Below are 16,618 nucleotides of genomic sequence, written 5' to 3'. Positions count from 1 at the left end.
TCTTATCCTAACTAGCATGGCATGGGGTACTTGAATCAGATAAAACTAGTAGAATTACTTACCTTGTAGTAGTAGTTGATTGCTTGGAGTTTGAGAGCCTAGCACCAATAATGTACATGCCTCAAATGGAAGTCACAAATCACCACAAACTTGGAAACTTGAGAGAATAGTCACAAACTTCTTGAAATCGGCCCTCTTAGTTTACACACCTCAACTAGTGCAATTTCAAGAACCAAAGCCTCCTTTATATAGTGTGGTGGATTAGGGTTACATCCATGTAAACCCTAATACCCATGTATTTTCATTTCCATGAGATCCATGGGTTAAAGCTCCATGGAGTATCCATGGACTTTCCATGCAAGCCTAGCCCATTCCAAATAAGCATTAGCCCACACTATATAAATACAAGAGCCCATATTTAATTAGTCATACTTTTGATCTCTAAATTAATTCTAGATTAATTATAGATCAATACTAATTAAATAATATGATTTTATATTAATATATTAGGACTTATAATATATTAATAAATCATAACTTATACTATTCTCAAACGATTATCCATAAATTGTTCGGGTGAAGTGCAACCCAAATAGACCATGTCGGGTCGGGTCAAGTACATACCAAATATAGTTATGGACTTAGACACTATATCCAACAAGATTCACATGGATGGAAACGAATGCACCATTAAATCTAGGTGGAAAAGGTTTCGCTCTAATTCATGAAAATGATTATGAGGAAATACTTTTGCTGATAGTTTTGAAGGACCTGATAAGATCAATACGAATATTTTTTGTATTAATTGCATTCTCAAATTCGCAATATGATTACGACATCCCTATTCATATTTCGAATTATGAGGAATGGAAAGGAATTGTTAAAACATTCAGAAGATATGTTTATCACGTCTTGAAAGAGTTTGAACACATACACAATCCGGATAAAGTGCATAAGCTTAGGAAGCCTAATTAGAGGCTTGACGAAGCATCGCGGAATAGGAATCTACACTTCCATGAGAAAGTCAAAGGGTATTGATTTCTAGAAGTCCAGTTAATTTCTGGGTACATGTCAAAGCTAGTGGGAGCATAATTGTTATGCTAGTATTGCATGATAAATATATTGTTCGTAGGGAACAATGTGTCCAATTTGAAAATTGTAAAGTTTGGGAATTGTCTAGCTAATTAGTGAACTTAAGAGAGAGGGTAATCATACTTCGTTACGAATATAAAGGTTTAGATTGCATGGTTTAATAGAACTTAGTCAAAGATATATATATATATATATATATATATATATATATATATATATATATATATATATATATATATATATATATATATATATATATATATCATGTTGAAATGTTTCAACATTGGATATTCTATATATGGAATTATTATAGATAGAGACTTAACATATATTAAATCCTTATATAAGATATAATGAGTCGAGTCTCATATGCTTCAGATATAGGGTCGATTACATATGCTATACTTTTCAGATATTCTAATTTTCAAATGCTCTTAACATTGTGTGAAAGGATTAGAATTTCATGTGACTAAAGTTGTTAAACAATTGTCAATAACATTTTGAGGTTTTACCGAAGATTGGTTTCTTGTGGACAGTTGTAAGTATGATATTGTTGGGAAGGACCATGATGAAACGTTATGGATTGAGATGATTCTTGGTCAGAATTGATGGTCATATGGAAATGTTTCCATTATGGGATATAATTATAAAATATATATGTGAGTTGGAAACTTTAATGCAAGAGAAATGTCCAAGGAGTGTACCTTGAATTTGAAACTTCATAACCATGGAGTTGTTTCAAGCAACAAGTTCCAGTAGAACCTTCTGTGATATAGGAGGCTCGGTCTCTGTGACTTTAGTGTTGGATTAGCTGTCTAAGCCCATAACTATTTTGGTATGTACTTGACCCGATTATGAGCATGGTCCTTTTGGGTTGCCTTCACCATAGCAACTAATAGGATGAATTATGGAGAAAGAGGATTTATTATGATTTATTAATGTATTATAAGAATAATATGTTAATTGAGAAATCATATTATTTAATTAGTATTGATCATCAATTAATTTGGAATTAATTTGGTGATCAAAAGAGACTGATTAATTTAACAGGGACTGATTATGTAAATCAGTAATATTTATAGTTTGGGCTCATTGACCTTATTGGTATAGGGGGACGAAATCTCTATGAGAGTCCATAAAGATTTCATCCAAGGCTTGTCCAATAAGGAGTCCATATGTTGCTTAGGGCCTAAGCAAGGGAATTAGGGTTTCCAAGTTGATAACCCTAAAAGCCTCAACTATAAAAGTAACCCCAAGGCTCCCAAAATCGTCCTAATGCATTCTTAGAGTATCTTGGACGTTTTTGTGCCTCCTCCTCTCTCTTTTGTTCTTCCTTGTTGCTAGTGATGTTTGTGACTCCATTAGAGGTGCAACACTTGGGGCACTAAGCTTTCAGAGATCAAGGATATTCAAGGTGTTCTTGTTATTGCTACATAACAAGTAAGGTAAGATTCCAAACCCTTATTTACATATGAATTTCATTCTTAGACATGTTAGATTAGGGTTTATGCTTTGGAAGATTGCTTGCATGTGTAACTTGAGGAAAACCTAGATCCAAAGCATTAGGGTTGCATGCACACCATATGAATGATGTTATGCTCAAAACCTATCAGTGGTATCAGAGCCTAGGGTAGTTTTTCTGTTATATGATGCAAAAGCTAAGTTTTCAAAGCTGGAAAATTAAGATTTTCGTTTCTGAACCAGGCTCATGGCGTGAGCACAGTGCTCACGACGTGAGCTCAGATCTGACAGCAGATTTCAAAAATTTTGCCCCTAATTTGATTTAGATAATTACCATAAATTGTTTTTCCAAATTAAAATCAGATTTTTCTGTTATAGTAATTGATATCCTAATCAAATTAATGGATAATTGTCAATTTAAGATAATTACTTGTTTTATAAGATAAAGATTAATTATTTGTATTTTGATTTGAATTATCTTATAAGAAAAATTAGATTAGGTCAAATTATGTGACAATTATTAATTATATGGTATTTAATTATTTTTTAAATTTAATCTAAAAGATATTTTGAAAAGTTTCAAATTTTTCTCTCAAGTTTTGGAATTTAAAATTTAATTAAAAGTTTTATTTTGAAATATTAAATTCTAAAATCCTAGTATTTTGAATAGTTCAAATTACACCTTTATGGATTTTATTAAGTTAATTAAGAGTTTAATTAAAAGAGATAATTAATAAATCCATAATAATATGGTTTAAGATTAATCAAATTAAAAGTCTAATTTATTGATAGATTAAACCACCTAGTATTTTAAAAGTATAAAATACACCCTTATACTATATATAATTAAAAGTTTAATATTATATATGAGTAAATGTTAGTCTTACCGTTAGTAGGCCTCATTCACGAAGCTGGTCTATAAGGGGTGTTTAAGGAAGCGGCCTGTAAAATGACCACCATTGGGTATCCACTTTACCCACCGCACCCTTGACTAGTGGAGGGTCGTTAACCGAACGGGTAGGATATGACACAACCTTCCATTATAAGTATAATGAAATACGAAGTAACTAAACACTTTTATAAAAAATTCCCAAATCTTAGTTACTTTAGGAAAAATGTGAATTTGGTGCTAATCCATGAAATTGCACATTACACCTTGTTGGTCGTTAGTGGAGTGTGTGTGGTTAACCGTCACACTAATCTGGGACTAATGAAGGATGGCAATAGGTAGCTCGTAGATTATCATAGATGAATGGAGCGTGTATGGTTAACCGGCACATTGATTAGGTGATAAACGTCTTCGAGAGTACCAAGCTAATTTGCATGGTTATTCACACCTTGTTTGCGATCCTCGGCATCCCAGTCACAAACTTGAAGGGCATAATCGAGATTAAACATGCCATTGAAAAGTTCAATGAGTCTCAAAATATCTATGAGTTTCAATTCATTTAAAACCTAATATTCTTTTTCGTTTTTCATGGTGGAAATTGGTAAATCGTCATTTGCCTACCTTCAAATGTTCTGCAACTGGATTACGGCATCCCTCTTCCGAGTTGTAGAATATTGTGTTGGATCCTAGCCTTGATATTTCATTTGGGTGTTATATCAAGGACTCTTATCAACTAACTTTAATTTCTCCCTTTTGTAGATGTTAAAATCTAACAACTATGGTCTTCCTGAATCCCTTGGAAAAAGCTTTCCACACGAAGATGATGTTCCACGATTAAGATCGTGAAAATGGAAATCATGCTTCACTTCCTCCACTTCCTCCAATAATTCTCCCTGACCCACGTGTTCGAAGACTTGAAAAGTTCAAGGTCACTCAAGCCCTTTTGGCAAGCAAACACGAAGATGGAAAGTCTATATGTGATCACGTCCTGGGGATGAAGTTGCACATTGACAAGTTGGGAATGTTGGGTGTCGAAATCTCAAGGAAGTTGGCTGTTGACTTGGTTCTTCAATCACTTCCTAAGTCGTATCGTGAGTTCATTGATGATTACTATATGAAAAACCACGACGTGACCCTCATTGATCTTACCTATTTGTTTATTGTTGTTGAATCAGCAATGATTTGGCACGCTGGTAAAGCAAATGTGACTGGTGGATCAACCTCCCAAACTTCCATGGACATAGGCAATGGTAACGATAGTCCAGAAAGGATTTTGATATTTTGTAGATTCTTAATACATGATGTAATAAGATTGCATTTTGATATTTTGTAGGTAAAATCCACTATCTAACTCTATTAGACTAATTCCTTGTTCATATAAAGATGTGAGTCAAGTGAAGGACTGGGGAAACTTGTACACATTGATGTGTACTGGTCAAGTCCACCACAAAGAACGATAAGACTATTCGTTATGATTTACTAAAGTGTAGTAAATATGGTTATACTTACAAGATTAAGTGTAACTGGAAAAGTTTCAATGAATAGCAGAACGAATAAGAAGAATCAACTAGGTAGAAAGATAAAAGTTTCTCCAATCTGAAAAGAAGGGTGAGTACTTGAGTATCATGTTTTATGATTGTCTTAATGATTATGAAACCATATGACGATTGATCCTATAAGGACACCTTAGTGCACTGCTATGGATAAGAAGAGGAATCGGAAATTGTTGAAATGGTTAAATCAAAAAGGGTGAATCATACTTCGTTCCAAAAACAAGTCTTAGAGTTATACTCCAAGATTGTGACTTGAGTGACATAATTGTAAGAAGGTTTATAACACTAATCGAATGTGGAGTAAGAAATTTTTGTTACTCTTGCACATTTGAAATTGGTAAGGTGTGATGTCTTGGATAAGACAAAGACCAACTAAGACCAATTATGTGTAGTGTTTGTCTTGATAAGAACCCACACTAACTCTTGAATATTTGTTTGTAAAGGAATATTTATTGACAAGAGAATCATATATGTCAAGAGGTTAGTGGGAGTCTTAAAGATCTTGAAAAGTTTCAGGAACTAATCAAGAATAAACCTATTGTACATCACTAGCACACGACTTGAGGTTCATAACCTATCGTGTTGACATATTCTTGTTTTCTGTGCCATTCCAGTTGAGTTGACTATGCATATGAGTTCTATGAGTTCTCACTATAAAGGCAAAGCACCTTGATCAATGGAAAGTACATTGATCTGTGTAGGCAAGCTGCTAAACAACTTGGAAGACATGGTGGACACCTGTGCTGCCAGGTGGCAAGAAATTGAGATTGAACAAGTTCAGTCCATATGAGTTTGATTTTGTCATAAACCTTGTCTTATGATAATGGTTGGAATTGACAAATTCACATGGATAGGAACACATACACCGTAAAATCTAAGTGTCATAAGGTTTCTCTCCAATTCATGAAAATGATTGTGAGGAAACGCTTTCACTAAGAAGATTTTAAGGAGATAGCAATTGTGATATTTGCATTCTCAAATTCGATTATGATTACGGCATCCCTCTTCATAGTTCGAATTGTGAGATTTGGCAAATAGTTTAGACAGACAAATGAGCTTTCTAAAGGGTGTATGAGCTTAGATAAAGATTTATCGAAGCGTCTCGTATAAGAAATATGAACTTTGGTAAAGAAGTCAATACGTATTGATTTCTAGAAGTCCAGCTGATTTCTGAATACATGTCAAAGCTAGTGGGAGCATAAGTGTTATGTTGGTAAAGATATAATCATCATGTTAGTGGGAGCATGATTATTATGTTAAGTGTTGCAAGCTAGCAATATTAATCATAGAAAACAAAAGTTTCAATTCGCAAAGTTGCAGAGGTTGAAAAGTTGTTTTGCTATAATTAAGAGAGAGAAATTTATACTTCATTTCAAATCTAAAAGCTTAGATCGAGAAATTTTAATCAAATTTAGTCAAAGGACATATATGAATGTTATGTTGAAAAGATTCAACATAATGGAATTCTATTTATATGGCAATATTATAGCAAGAGACTGGTAAAGTATCATGTCTTTATGTAAGACATTATGAATCGTATCCCATACGCTTCGGGTATAGGATCGATTGCATATGCTGTAATATTCGACCGTTCTGATTTTTCAAATGCCTAGGGCATTAAGAGGGAAAAAGGACCAGAATCGGATATGACTAAAATAATTAAACAACTGTCAAGGACGATCTAAGGTTCGCTAAAGATTGGTCGTTTGTGAGCAGTTGGAAGTATAGTAATGGATGGACCATATCGACATTATTATGGATAGTTAAGATTCTATTAAGAATGAGTTGTCATATGGAAAATATGGAAATGTTTCCATATTAGTAGTTGATAGGGCATTAAGAGGGGAAAAAGACCAGAACCGGATATGACTAAAATAATTAAACAACTGTCAAGGACGATCTAAGGTTCGCTAAGGATTGGTCGTTTGTGAGCAGTTGGAAGTATAGTAATGGATGGACCATATCGACATTATTATGGATAGTTAAGATTCTACTAATAATGAGTTGTCATATGGCAAATATGGAAATGTTTCCATATTATGAGTTGGATATTAAGAATCTATGTGTAGATTAGAAACTTTTATGCAAGAAGAATGTTCAAAGAAATGTACTTTGAATTTGAGACTTCACTTTCATGGAATTGTCTTGTAACAATCTCCAATAGAGTACTTTGTAATTTCATTGGCAAAGTCTTGGTGACTTTGGTGCTGTGACTTTACGAAAGGATCATTGCATAAAATGTTAGAATCTAACACATTCTAGTAGTGGCAAGAATTTGGTATTCTTACACTAGTGATAAGGATTGGCAATTGTGAAATGAGTACCATTGGGAATGTGTTCAATTGATCTATTTCACAAAGTGAGGACCATAGGTAAACATAGTATGCATGCTTGGAGCATGGGATAACTATTGTTTCAATTCAAGTAGTAAGTTGATTACTCGAAACATTATACAATGAATAATGTGTAATCAATATGGTGATTAAATAAAAGGTGTTTTATTTATACTCAAAAGGTTGAGACCATATTGGATTCGATTATTCTTGTGTTCAGTTCGCATGTTTTGACTTCCCGAATAATAAGATTATTCAAACATCCACAGTCGATCATACGTTGGAAGTGAGTATTGAGGCAAGATTGTCATGAATCCGTCTGTACATTTTCTAAAGTGTTCAGACATATCACAAGTTTGCTGCAGAGTTCATGAGTACTTCTGTAATAAGATTAGAGTATTGGATTAAACCCACGCTCACGTGAATCACTTCATGGATTTTATCACGAGTGATTGTGAGACGATAACATCTTATATTCTTGAAACGGAGACATGTGAGTTGTAGTTTGCAAGTCGGTTGCCCATTGACATATGTAAACGCACCAGTAACTTGGTGTTATAAAACATATTGTTGTGAGTGATTTGATGAGTAAGTACAAGCGAGCATTTGAGTCAAAGTTTATCCGTTCCTTTTACCCTAAGAGGGATAAAAGCAATATATGTGGTCCTCTCGATGATTTAGTGATGACACCCCAAAGCGCTTGGCCAAGCCTGGACTAATTTGATCTGTTCAGTTAGTCAGTTTTCATAAATCGGAAATCGAGAAACAACACATAGACAGAGAGAATGATTAAAATCCATGTCTCATGTCTATACGATATCTAGAATGGAGGAATATATGATCCCTTATCTAAAGGACACGTTGCTGATAAGATCAGAGTTCGACAGTGGCTTTTGAAAGCTACGATTGCTAATCAGGTTCTGAAGTCGTACTTGCAAAATAGTTATTAGACTTATCCAAGTGGGAGACTGTTGAATTAGGTGTCTAAGCCCATAACTATTTTGGTATGTACTTGACCCGATTATGAGGATGGTCCTTTTGGGTTGCCTTCACTATAGCAACTAATAGGATGAATTATGGAGAAAAAGGATTTATTATGATTTATTAATGTATTATAAGAATAATATGTTAATTGAGAAATCATATTATTTAATTAGTATTGATCAGAAATTAATTTGGAATTAATTTGGTGATAAAAAAGACTGATTAATTTAACAGGGACTGATTATGTAAATCAGTAATATTTATAGTTTGGGCTCATGGACCTTATTGGTATAGGGGGGACGAAATCTCTATGAGAGTCCATAAAGATTTCGTCCAAGGCTTGTCCAATAAGGAGTCCATATGTTGCTTAGGTCCTAAGCAAGGGAATTAGGGTTTCCAAGTTGATAACCCTAAAAGCCTCAACTAGAAAAGTAACCCCAAGGCTCCCAAAATCGTCCTAATGCATTCTTAGAGTATCTTGGACGTTTTAGTGCCTTCTCCTCCTCTCTCTCTCTCTTGTTCTTCCTTGTTGCTAGTGGTGTTTGTGACTCCATTAGAGGTGCAACACTTTGGGCACTAAGCTTTCAGAGGTCAAGGATATTCAAGGTGTTCTTGCTATTTCTACATAACAAGTAAGGTAAGATTCCAAACCCTTATTTACATATGAATTTCGTTCTTAGACATGTTAGATTAGGGTTTATGCTTTGGAAGATTGTTTGCATGTGTAACTTGAGGAAAACCTAGATCCAAAGCATTAGGGTTGTATGCACACCATAGGAATGATGTTATGCTAAAAACCCATCATTTAGAACCTCGACATCACATATGGTCAGTGCATGTAAAGATGAAATTTCACTACATCTTAGATAAGAACAAGAATTTGGAATTGTGAAATGAGCATCATTGGAGTTATGTCCAGGCGATCTGCTCACAAAGGAAAGACCATAGAAAGGCATAATATGTATGGCATGACTGATGTTATTTAATTCAAGTGGTTAGTTGATTACTCGAAACATTATACAATGAACAAATTCGTAATTCTTATGGTGATTAAATAATAGAGATTTATTTATGATCAATGGGTATAATACCATAGTTAATTAATTTATTATTTTGTTTCACTTTGCATGTTTTACTTCCCTAGGTAATTTAAATACTATTCATCGTTCCACAGCCACTCATACTTTTGGAAGTAAGTAGTGATTCAAGACTGTCCGAAATTGATTGTAGATTGTCCATAGAGATTGAACATTGCATGGGATTGTTACAATATTCATGAGTACTTAGAAAATGGAGATTTTGAGTATTGGATAAACCCACACTTAGAGATTACTTCATATATTCAATATTGAGTAATTCTAAGACAATAATATCTTCTATTCTTCAAACGGAGATACATAAGTTGTAATTTAAAAGTCGGTTATGCATTGGTATTGCAAAAACGCATCAGTAACATGATGTTATAAAACGTAGTGTCATGTATGATTTGGTGAGTAAATGTTGTAGTTATGTAGTCAAAGTGTATTAATTCATTTTGCCTTAACATGAAAGGCGATATCTTTGGGCCCCTCGATGATTTGAGTTGCTCTATGAAAACTAGACGCCTGGTCCGGACTAAATTGATGTGTTCGATTTTGTAGTCTAAATTGATCACAAATCGGGAAATCGGGAAACGAACAAATGAACATGAGGTTGATCATTTAATCCATGACTTTGTTCATATGATTTCTTGTAGAACGAAGGAATAACTGATCACTTATCTTAGGGTCAATATTTTATATAGGTATAGAAGAACAAGGACGCGGAGTGGAGGTCATGGAGATGTGAAAAATGGAGAACTCGATTGTGGAGGAAATACATATATGGATTAGTAAGTGGAGGAGACGACAGTGATGGTGGTTGTTTGGATGTAATTATTATAGTTCATAATGGTGGGGATGGGAACCATTAAAGAAGGCGTGGTTTCAAGAACCATAAATATATGAAAATGGCCAATACAGTTCCATAATTATTAGAAGAGTCGATACAGTTTAGTGACACTTATTTTATATAAAAAGGATTAATGACTTATAAGGATAGTAAACTTTATATCATATACACATTTAATCACTTATATTTCTTTTACATATATGTCATTAACTTATTTATATGTACATAAAATATCATTATAACCTATACCAACGATGATAATGGTATTTTGTGAACATGTAAACCATAAATGGTTTTCATGTTCACAAAATACCATGGTTTACATGTTCACAAAATACCATTATCATCGTTGGTATAAGTTATAATGATATTTTTTTGAACATGTAAATAAATTTAATGATTATATATGTACAAAAGAAACATAAATAATTAAATATACATAATAATTAAATATACCTACCGAATAAAATTCTTATAAGTTATTAACCAATTTTTTTAAAAGAAAAAAGAATGACTAGCGTTGTAATTTTTTTTTAATTTAAAAACAAAGCTACAAATCTAATAGGGAAAATGACTCTTGAGGGTAATTAACTTTTGCGTTTGTACTCATTTGGTCCCTTTCCTTTTTTTGTATTCAATATACGGTATATACCATCGAACTTGTTGTTTGCGTTCACCATAACCCTTTTGACCGGCTTTTGACCTGTGATAGCCGGTCAAAGGGTTATGGTGAACACAAACAACAAGTTCGATGGTATATTGAGTACAAAAAAAGGAAAGGGACCAAATGAGAACAAACTCAACAGTTGGTTACCCTCCTGAGTCATTTTCCCTGAAAAGTTAAATGAAATTAAAGTTGCAAATTTATCAAAGACTGCAACCTTCTTTGGCTATAACGTATATGAATAGCGTTTCAAAGGGGTAACCTCGTTAAAACATGGTCTATGCTATGCTTACTGTGGTTAGCTGTCAACACCTCTCTGCAAAATGATATGATTGTGTATGAGAGGTATATTTATCAGCATAAACGTTTACCTCAAGGTATATTATGGTGATGTGTCTACAAAAGCAGCATGATATTATACATATTGATGTTGTATCTTATCCCATGAATTCGATCTTAAAGCTAAATAAACTCAAAAATTATAGCACTTGTGATTCCACTCGTTTGTAGACTTGTCTAGAATCCATGATACGATAAATCATTTGATTGGAAATGTAAATGTAGTCATGAAATGCGTCTGTTTAATCAAGATTCCCCTAATAAATATTCAAGTGCATTACAAAATTGTACATGTATGAATAATGTTCTTTCGTGGGTTATGTTTTGAAGAGAAACAAGAATGAATCTCATAAAGTCATTAATATCAGTAGGAGACGACGTGAGATTTGTTGTAAATGAGTAAAGGGAAAATAAATCAGGAGGGTAACCAAGTGTTGCATTTCTTCTCATTTGGTCCATTTTTTTTTGTACTCAATATACCATCGAACTTGTTGTTTTTGTTCACCATAACCCTTTGACCGGCTATCACAGATCAAAAAGGTTATGATGAACACAAACAACAAGTTCGATGATATATTGAATACTAAAAAAAATGGACAAATAAGTACAAACACAAAAGTTAATTACCCTCCTCAATTTCCCGATCTAATAAGTACCATAAACGTCTCATCCATTCGGTACAAAAACGGAAAAACCTTAGGGGCAAAATAGTATTTTAGAACCTTCGATCGGGGAGGTGGTATTTCATTTGAAAGCATAACGAGAAGAAACTCGATTCAAAATCGTAAAACGAAAGAAACAATTCGCATATGAAATTTGATTTATAAATATCTATATCCGATCAAAGGAATAAATCTCCGGCGATAATCCGTCAAATTACTTCCACATCCATTGATTTCTTCCTTTATTGGCCAATTCGTGAATGGAAGCGATCAGGAAACAAGCAACGAAGCTCCGGGAACAGGTTGCCAGACAACAACAGGTACAATCAAGAAATTCGTTGCTTTCAATTTGAATCTGATTCGGTTTTGCCCCCGAAATCCGTTCATATCAATAATAATTCACAACTGTTTACTGTCGAGGATATATCGATGAATCTGATAAAGTGATTACTCTTCCAGTTCATATAATTAGCTACTCGTTATATATGACAAGTAACCAACCTAATAGTTGGCATCTGCATAACTAGCATTAGGATGAATACTTGTTAGAAGTTTTGATGAGGTTAGCATATTTTTTTGCCTAAAAGATTTATCATATTGGATTTGGTTAATTTGGATGAAGCGGTGTCGATCTCTCTTATACGCTGGTAATGTACTTTAATCCCTAACTTTGTAGCTTAACCTTGAAGTTTTGATCGAGGTAGTGAAATTTCCCTTACACATAAGGTGAAATGCGTGATTCAACAACCATGAACTTTGTACAGCTGGTGTTTACTAAGAAAGTAGACACTCTCATGCTTATAGGATCTGGGTATTTTAAAAATTATAAGTGATATAAAGTTATTTGCATAAACCGAACTACAGGTGTCTAAATTCATAAAAGCTGTAGAGTCAAAAAACAGTGAGCTTGATCACAAACATTTATGTAGTTCTTTTTTGTTACTTGTACAAAAAAGGATGTGGTTCTATAAAGTTTGTTGTGGGAAGTGTTGTGAACATATTATGGTTGGAGGTAGAAAGACAATGTTGCTAATTTTCGAGGGAGAATTGGTGAATAGAAGAATCATCTTCAACAATTTCTGTGGGTGATTCAGAGCTTCTATTGAATCAATGTAATTCATTTGAGCATATGATTGTAACTGTAAGCACAACTAAGGCACCTGCAGAATGGGTGGAACATATAGTGTGGCGTGTATTACACAGCAAAATGACAAAAAATGGCACACTTTGATTGTCCTTTAGAGATTTGAAAGTTTTATGATGTAGAGTTTATCATATCTTTATTCTTTTAGAGACCACATATGACTTGATAGAATCTTTTTTGCTTCCAAGATGAATATGATCACTTAAACACAGTAAAGGGAACACTTGCGATTTAGTCATTATATAGGCTGCATTTTGAGCTAAAGTGCTGTTACATTTTGACTTAATGGGAACAAAACCTTAATGTGGACAAAACTTATTTATAAAAAATGCTCATATGTTAAAGTTGCTTATATCTGCAATTGGTTTGAGATACTTCATTCTTTGTTACCCATTTGATATTATACTACCTTATCACAATACATAATTATATAATAATTGGTTTAAAATGTAGGCGGTTTTCAAGCAGTTTGGTGGTGGAGGTTATGGAGGTTCAGATAACGTGGTAACAGATGAAGCAGAACTCATGCTTCACCAGAAACTTGAAAGACTATACATATCCACACGTGCTGCTAAGGTTGCTCTCTCCACATATTGGTTAATAAATCAAGAATAAACATATATAAGATTTTATTCTGTAGATGAAATTAACTTGCTTTTGCATTTCAGCATTTTCAAAGAGACATTGTTCGTGGTGTTGAAGGATACATAGTTACGGGTTCCAAACAAGTTGAAATAGGCAAGTTTGTTATTTATGCCTTTAAATTTCATGATGTAATTAAAGCTTTTACATGAACTGAATCTTTTCACAGGAAGTAAATTATCAGAAGATAGCAGAAAATATGGTATTGAGAATACATGCACTAGTGGGAATACACTATCAAGAGCTGCAGTCAATTTTTCACGAGCCCGTGCACAAATGGAAAAGGAACGAGGAAATCTACTCAAATCTTTTGGGACCCAGGTTTAAAATACATCATAATATTTTTTATATATTTTTTAAATTTTTTTTGGGGGGGTGTAAATAACATGTCTGTTGTGTGCAGGTTGCAGAGCCATTAAGAGCAATGGTAATGGGAGCTCCTCTTGAAGATGCTCGACATCTTGCTCAACGTTATGACAGAATGCGACAAGAGGCTGAAGCACAGGTGTTTCATATTGTCTTGAGTAAATTACATATTTGGTCCCTGAGTATAGCTGGTTTTTGCAATTGTGGTCCCAAAAAGTTTTCTTTTGCAGTTTTGGTCCTTATTTGAGGTTCTTAACTTCTTATGATACTTCTTTACACTTGTATTAAGTAAACTGGCTATTTTTGCTCCCAAAAAGTTTTCTCTTGCAGTTTTTGTCTTTATTTGAGGTTCTTGTAACATTTTTGGTCCTTGTTCCAAGTAAACCGACTATTTTTGGTCCCAAAAATTCTTTATCTTGTAGTTTTTGTTGTTATGACATTTTTGGTCCTCGTATTATGTAAAGTGACTATTTTGTGGTCCCTGAGTATAGCTGATAAAATTATAGTCATTTTACTTGGATGAGAGACCAAAATGGTTACAAAAACCTCAAATAAGGACCAAAACTGGAAGAAATGAACTTGTAGGAACTAAAATTGAAAAATGAGTATAGGTCATAGTTTTTTATATTTTGACAGTAATTATTTAACTTAAAATTTGGAAAGTAGGTGATTGAAGTTTCAAAACGACAAACAAAAGTGATGGAAGGAACTGGGAATCCAGAATTATTTGCAAGACTTGAAGCAGCCGAATCAAAATTACAAGATTTGAAGTCCAACATGTCAATATTGGGAAAGGAAGCTGCATCAGCAATGGCTGCAGTTGAATCTCAGCAGCAAAATATGACACTACAGAGACTTATTTCCATGGTAAAAATATTTTAATGTTTTAGGATCAATTTCATTTCATATCTTTTGGTATATATATTTTTAAAACATGTGTTTTTTTGATAGATTGAATCGGAGCGTGCTTATCATGAGAAGGTTATTCAGATTCTTGATCATCTTGAAGGAGAGGTATGCATTATGCAATAAGATTAATAATTTCCTTTTTAGTATTTTTATTTTATTATTTGCCAAATGGGAAATTTGTAGATGGTATCAGAGCGCCAACGAATTGAAGCAGCTCCTCCTACTCCAACAATGGAAACACCTCCTCCTCCATTTTCACCTCCATCATATGAAGAAATCAATAACAACACATCTCCTTCTCCAATGCAAAATGGTTCAAATGATGGGGGGAATTACTTTTTAGGAGAGGTACATACATACAAACTGACTGTTTCTTGATATGTCTATTATAATTTATAACTAATAAACTAACTTAATTCTCCATATCATGTACTTCCTTCTAGGCAATGTTCTCGTATGATGCAGAGTCTGATGTGGAGCTCAATTTATCATCGGGTGATTTTGTCGTTATCAGAAAGGTCTATACCTTTTGAATTTTCTTTATTGTTATTGTTTCCTTTAATAATATTTTGGTTACAAAACTTGTATTTGGTAAAAAAATGTACAGGTGTCAAACAATGGTTGGGCTGAAGGTGAATGCAAAGGGAAAGCAGGTTGGTTTCCTGTTGAATATGTGGAAAGACGAGAGCGTGTTCTTGCAAGCAAGGTTACCCAAGTCTACTAGAGTATGTATCTACCTACCTTCATCTTAATGTATGTATTTTTGGCCTTTGTTTTTCTAGTTTATACATTTTTTTGCATGTATTCTTTCTTCGTTCTTATGTTTTTCATCATATATGGTCAATTATGATACGTGTGACTCATTTTGTATTGATACGGTTTTACTTTGAATTGTGTTTTGGCTGTTGATGATCTCTTGTATGTTTTTGGTTATGAGTTTTGTCACTCTTGTTATGTTTACAAAATGAACACATAATAGTATCATCCCTTTTATGTTCTTAGCACGTGTATGGAATGTAAGTTCTTTTTACCCATTAAACAACTCAACATATCAATCACAAAGGACTATAACATAAAACTACAAACCGAAGACAAAGAAGACATTGATGCCAAACCTACACAAAGTTAGTTATAAGGACCTTCCGAGATAAAAAAAAACAAGTTAGAGACCAAACATGCAAACTACCTTAAATCACAGGGACCATCAGTGTAATTTACTCTTAATTTTCTCTAAAAGTTTTGTCACAAGCCTCAAACTTGGTAAATGTTCCATTTGACTCAAGCCCGTTATAAACGCTTCTACCCACACTATCATACAAATGGACTTCCATTAACTCTGGATGTAAATCACTTAACAACCAATAATTTGGATAGTAATGAATCGACATATAAACTTGCACAAAGTTGATAAAATAATTAATTATTAATATTGCGATAAAAACAAAGTATTATAATGACTGTAATTTCAATAAACTATATTTATACCTATCCACATCCCACTTAGGAACCATAAAGTCAGGGTATTTAGCTTTCCTCGAAGCAAATACAGTCCAATCACCCTCTCCCAGAGTATGGCAAACAAAAAAGGCTGGAGGCATGATGGTATACCGGTCACCTTCAAACATTCTCACCATCAGAAGTCTAATCCAAA

The 16,618-nt window shown here is 33.6% G+C and overlaps 1 protein-coding gene across 1 annotated transcript; it reads left to right on the top strand.

Moving 5' to 3' along the window:
- Positions 1 to 11,955: 11,955 nt before the first annotated feature.
- Positions 11,956 to 15,900, top strand: LOC145166197 (SH3 domain-containing protein 2-like). Its single transcript, XM_079085135.1, has 10 exons — positions 11,956 to 12,226; positions 13,504 to 13,626; positions 13,719 to 13,788; positions 13,862 to 14,013; positions 14,096 to 14,197; positions 14,725 to 14,925; positions 15,010 to 15,072; positions 15,151 to 15,315; positions 15,411 to 15,485; positions 15,575 to 15,900. The coding sequence occupies exons 1-10, from the start codon at positions 12,167 to 12,169 to the stop codon at positions 15,689 to 15,691; spliced, it is 1,128 nt and encodes a 375-aa protein (XP_078941261.1). The 5' UTR covers positions 11,956 to 12,166; the 3' UTR covers positions 15,692 to 15,900.
- Positions 15,901 to 16,618: the final 718 nt, after the last annotated feature.

Source organism: Lactuca virosa, chromosome 3 (assembly GCF_052849685.1).
Source record: "Lactuca virosa cultivar CGN04683 chromosome 3, Lactuca_virosa_CGN04683_v6, whole genome shotgun sequence".
Lineage (NCBI taxonomy): Eukaryota > Viridiplantae > Streptophyta > Magnoliopsida > Asterales > Asteraceae > Lactuca > Lactuca virosa.
The sequence above is the reverse complement of the archived record's forward strand: the minus strand, read 5'-3'. Positions and strand labels throughout refer to the sequence as shown.

Bases quoted from the DNA above. Each gene is read 5' to 3' on its own strand.
- LOC145166197 (XM_079085135.1), top strand. From the start codon at position 12,167: ATGGAAGCGATCAGGAAACAAGCAACGAAGCTCCGGGAACAGGTTGCC. The intron at 13,789-13,861 runs GCAAGTTTGTTA...ATCTTTTCACAG, and splicing joins TTCCAAACAAGTTGAAATAG to GAAGTAAATTATCAGAAGAT. The intron at 15,486-15,574 runs GTCTATACCTTT...AAAAATGTACAG, and splicing joins ATTTTGTCGTTATCAGAAAG to GTGTCAAACAATGGTTGGGC.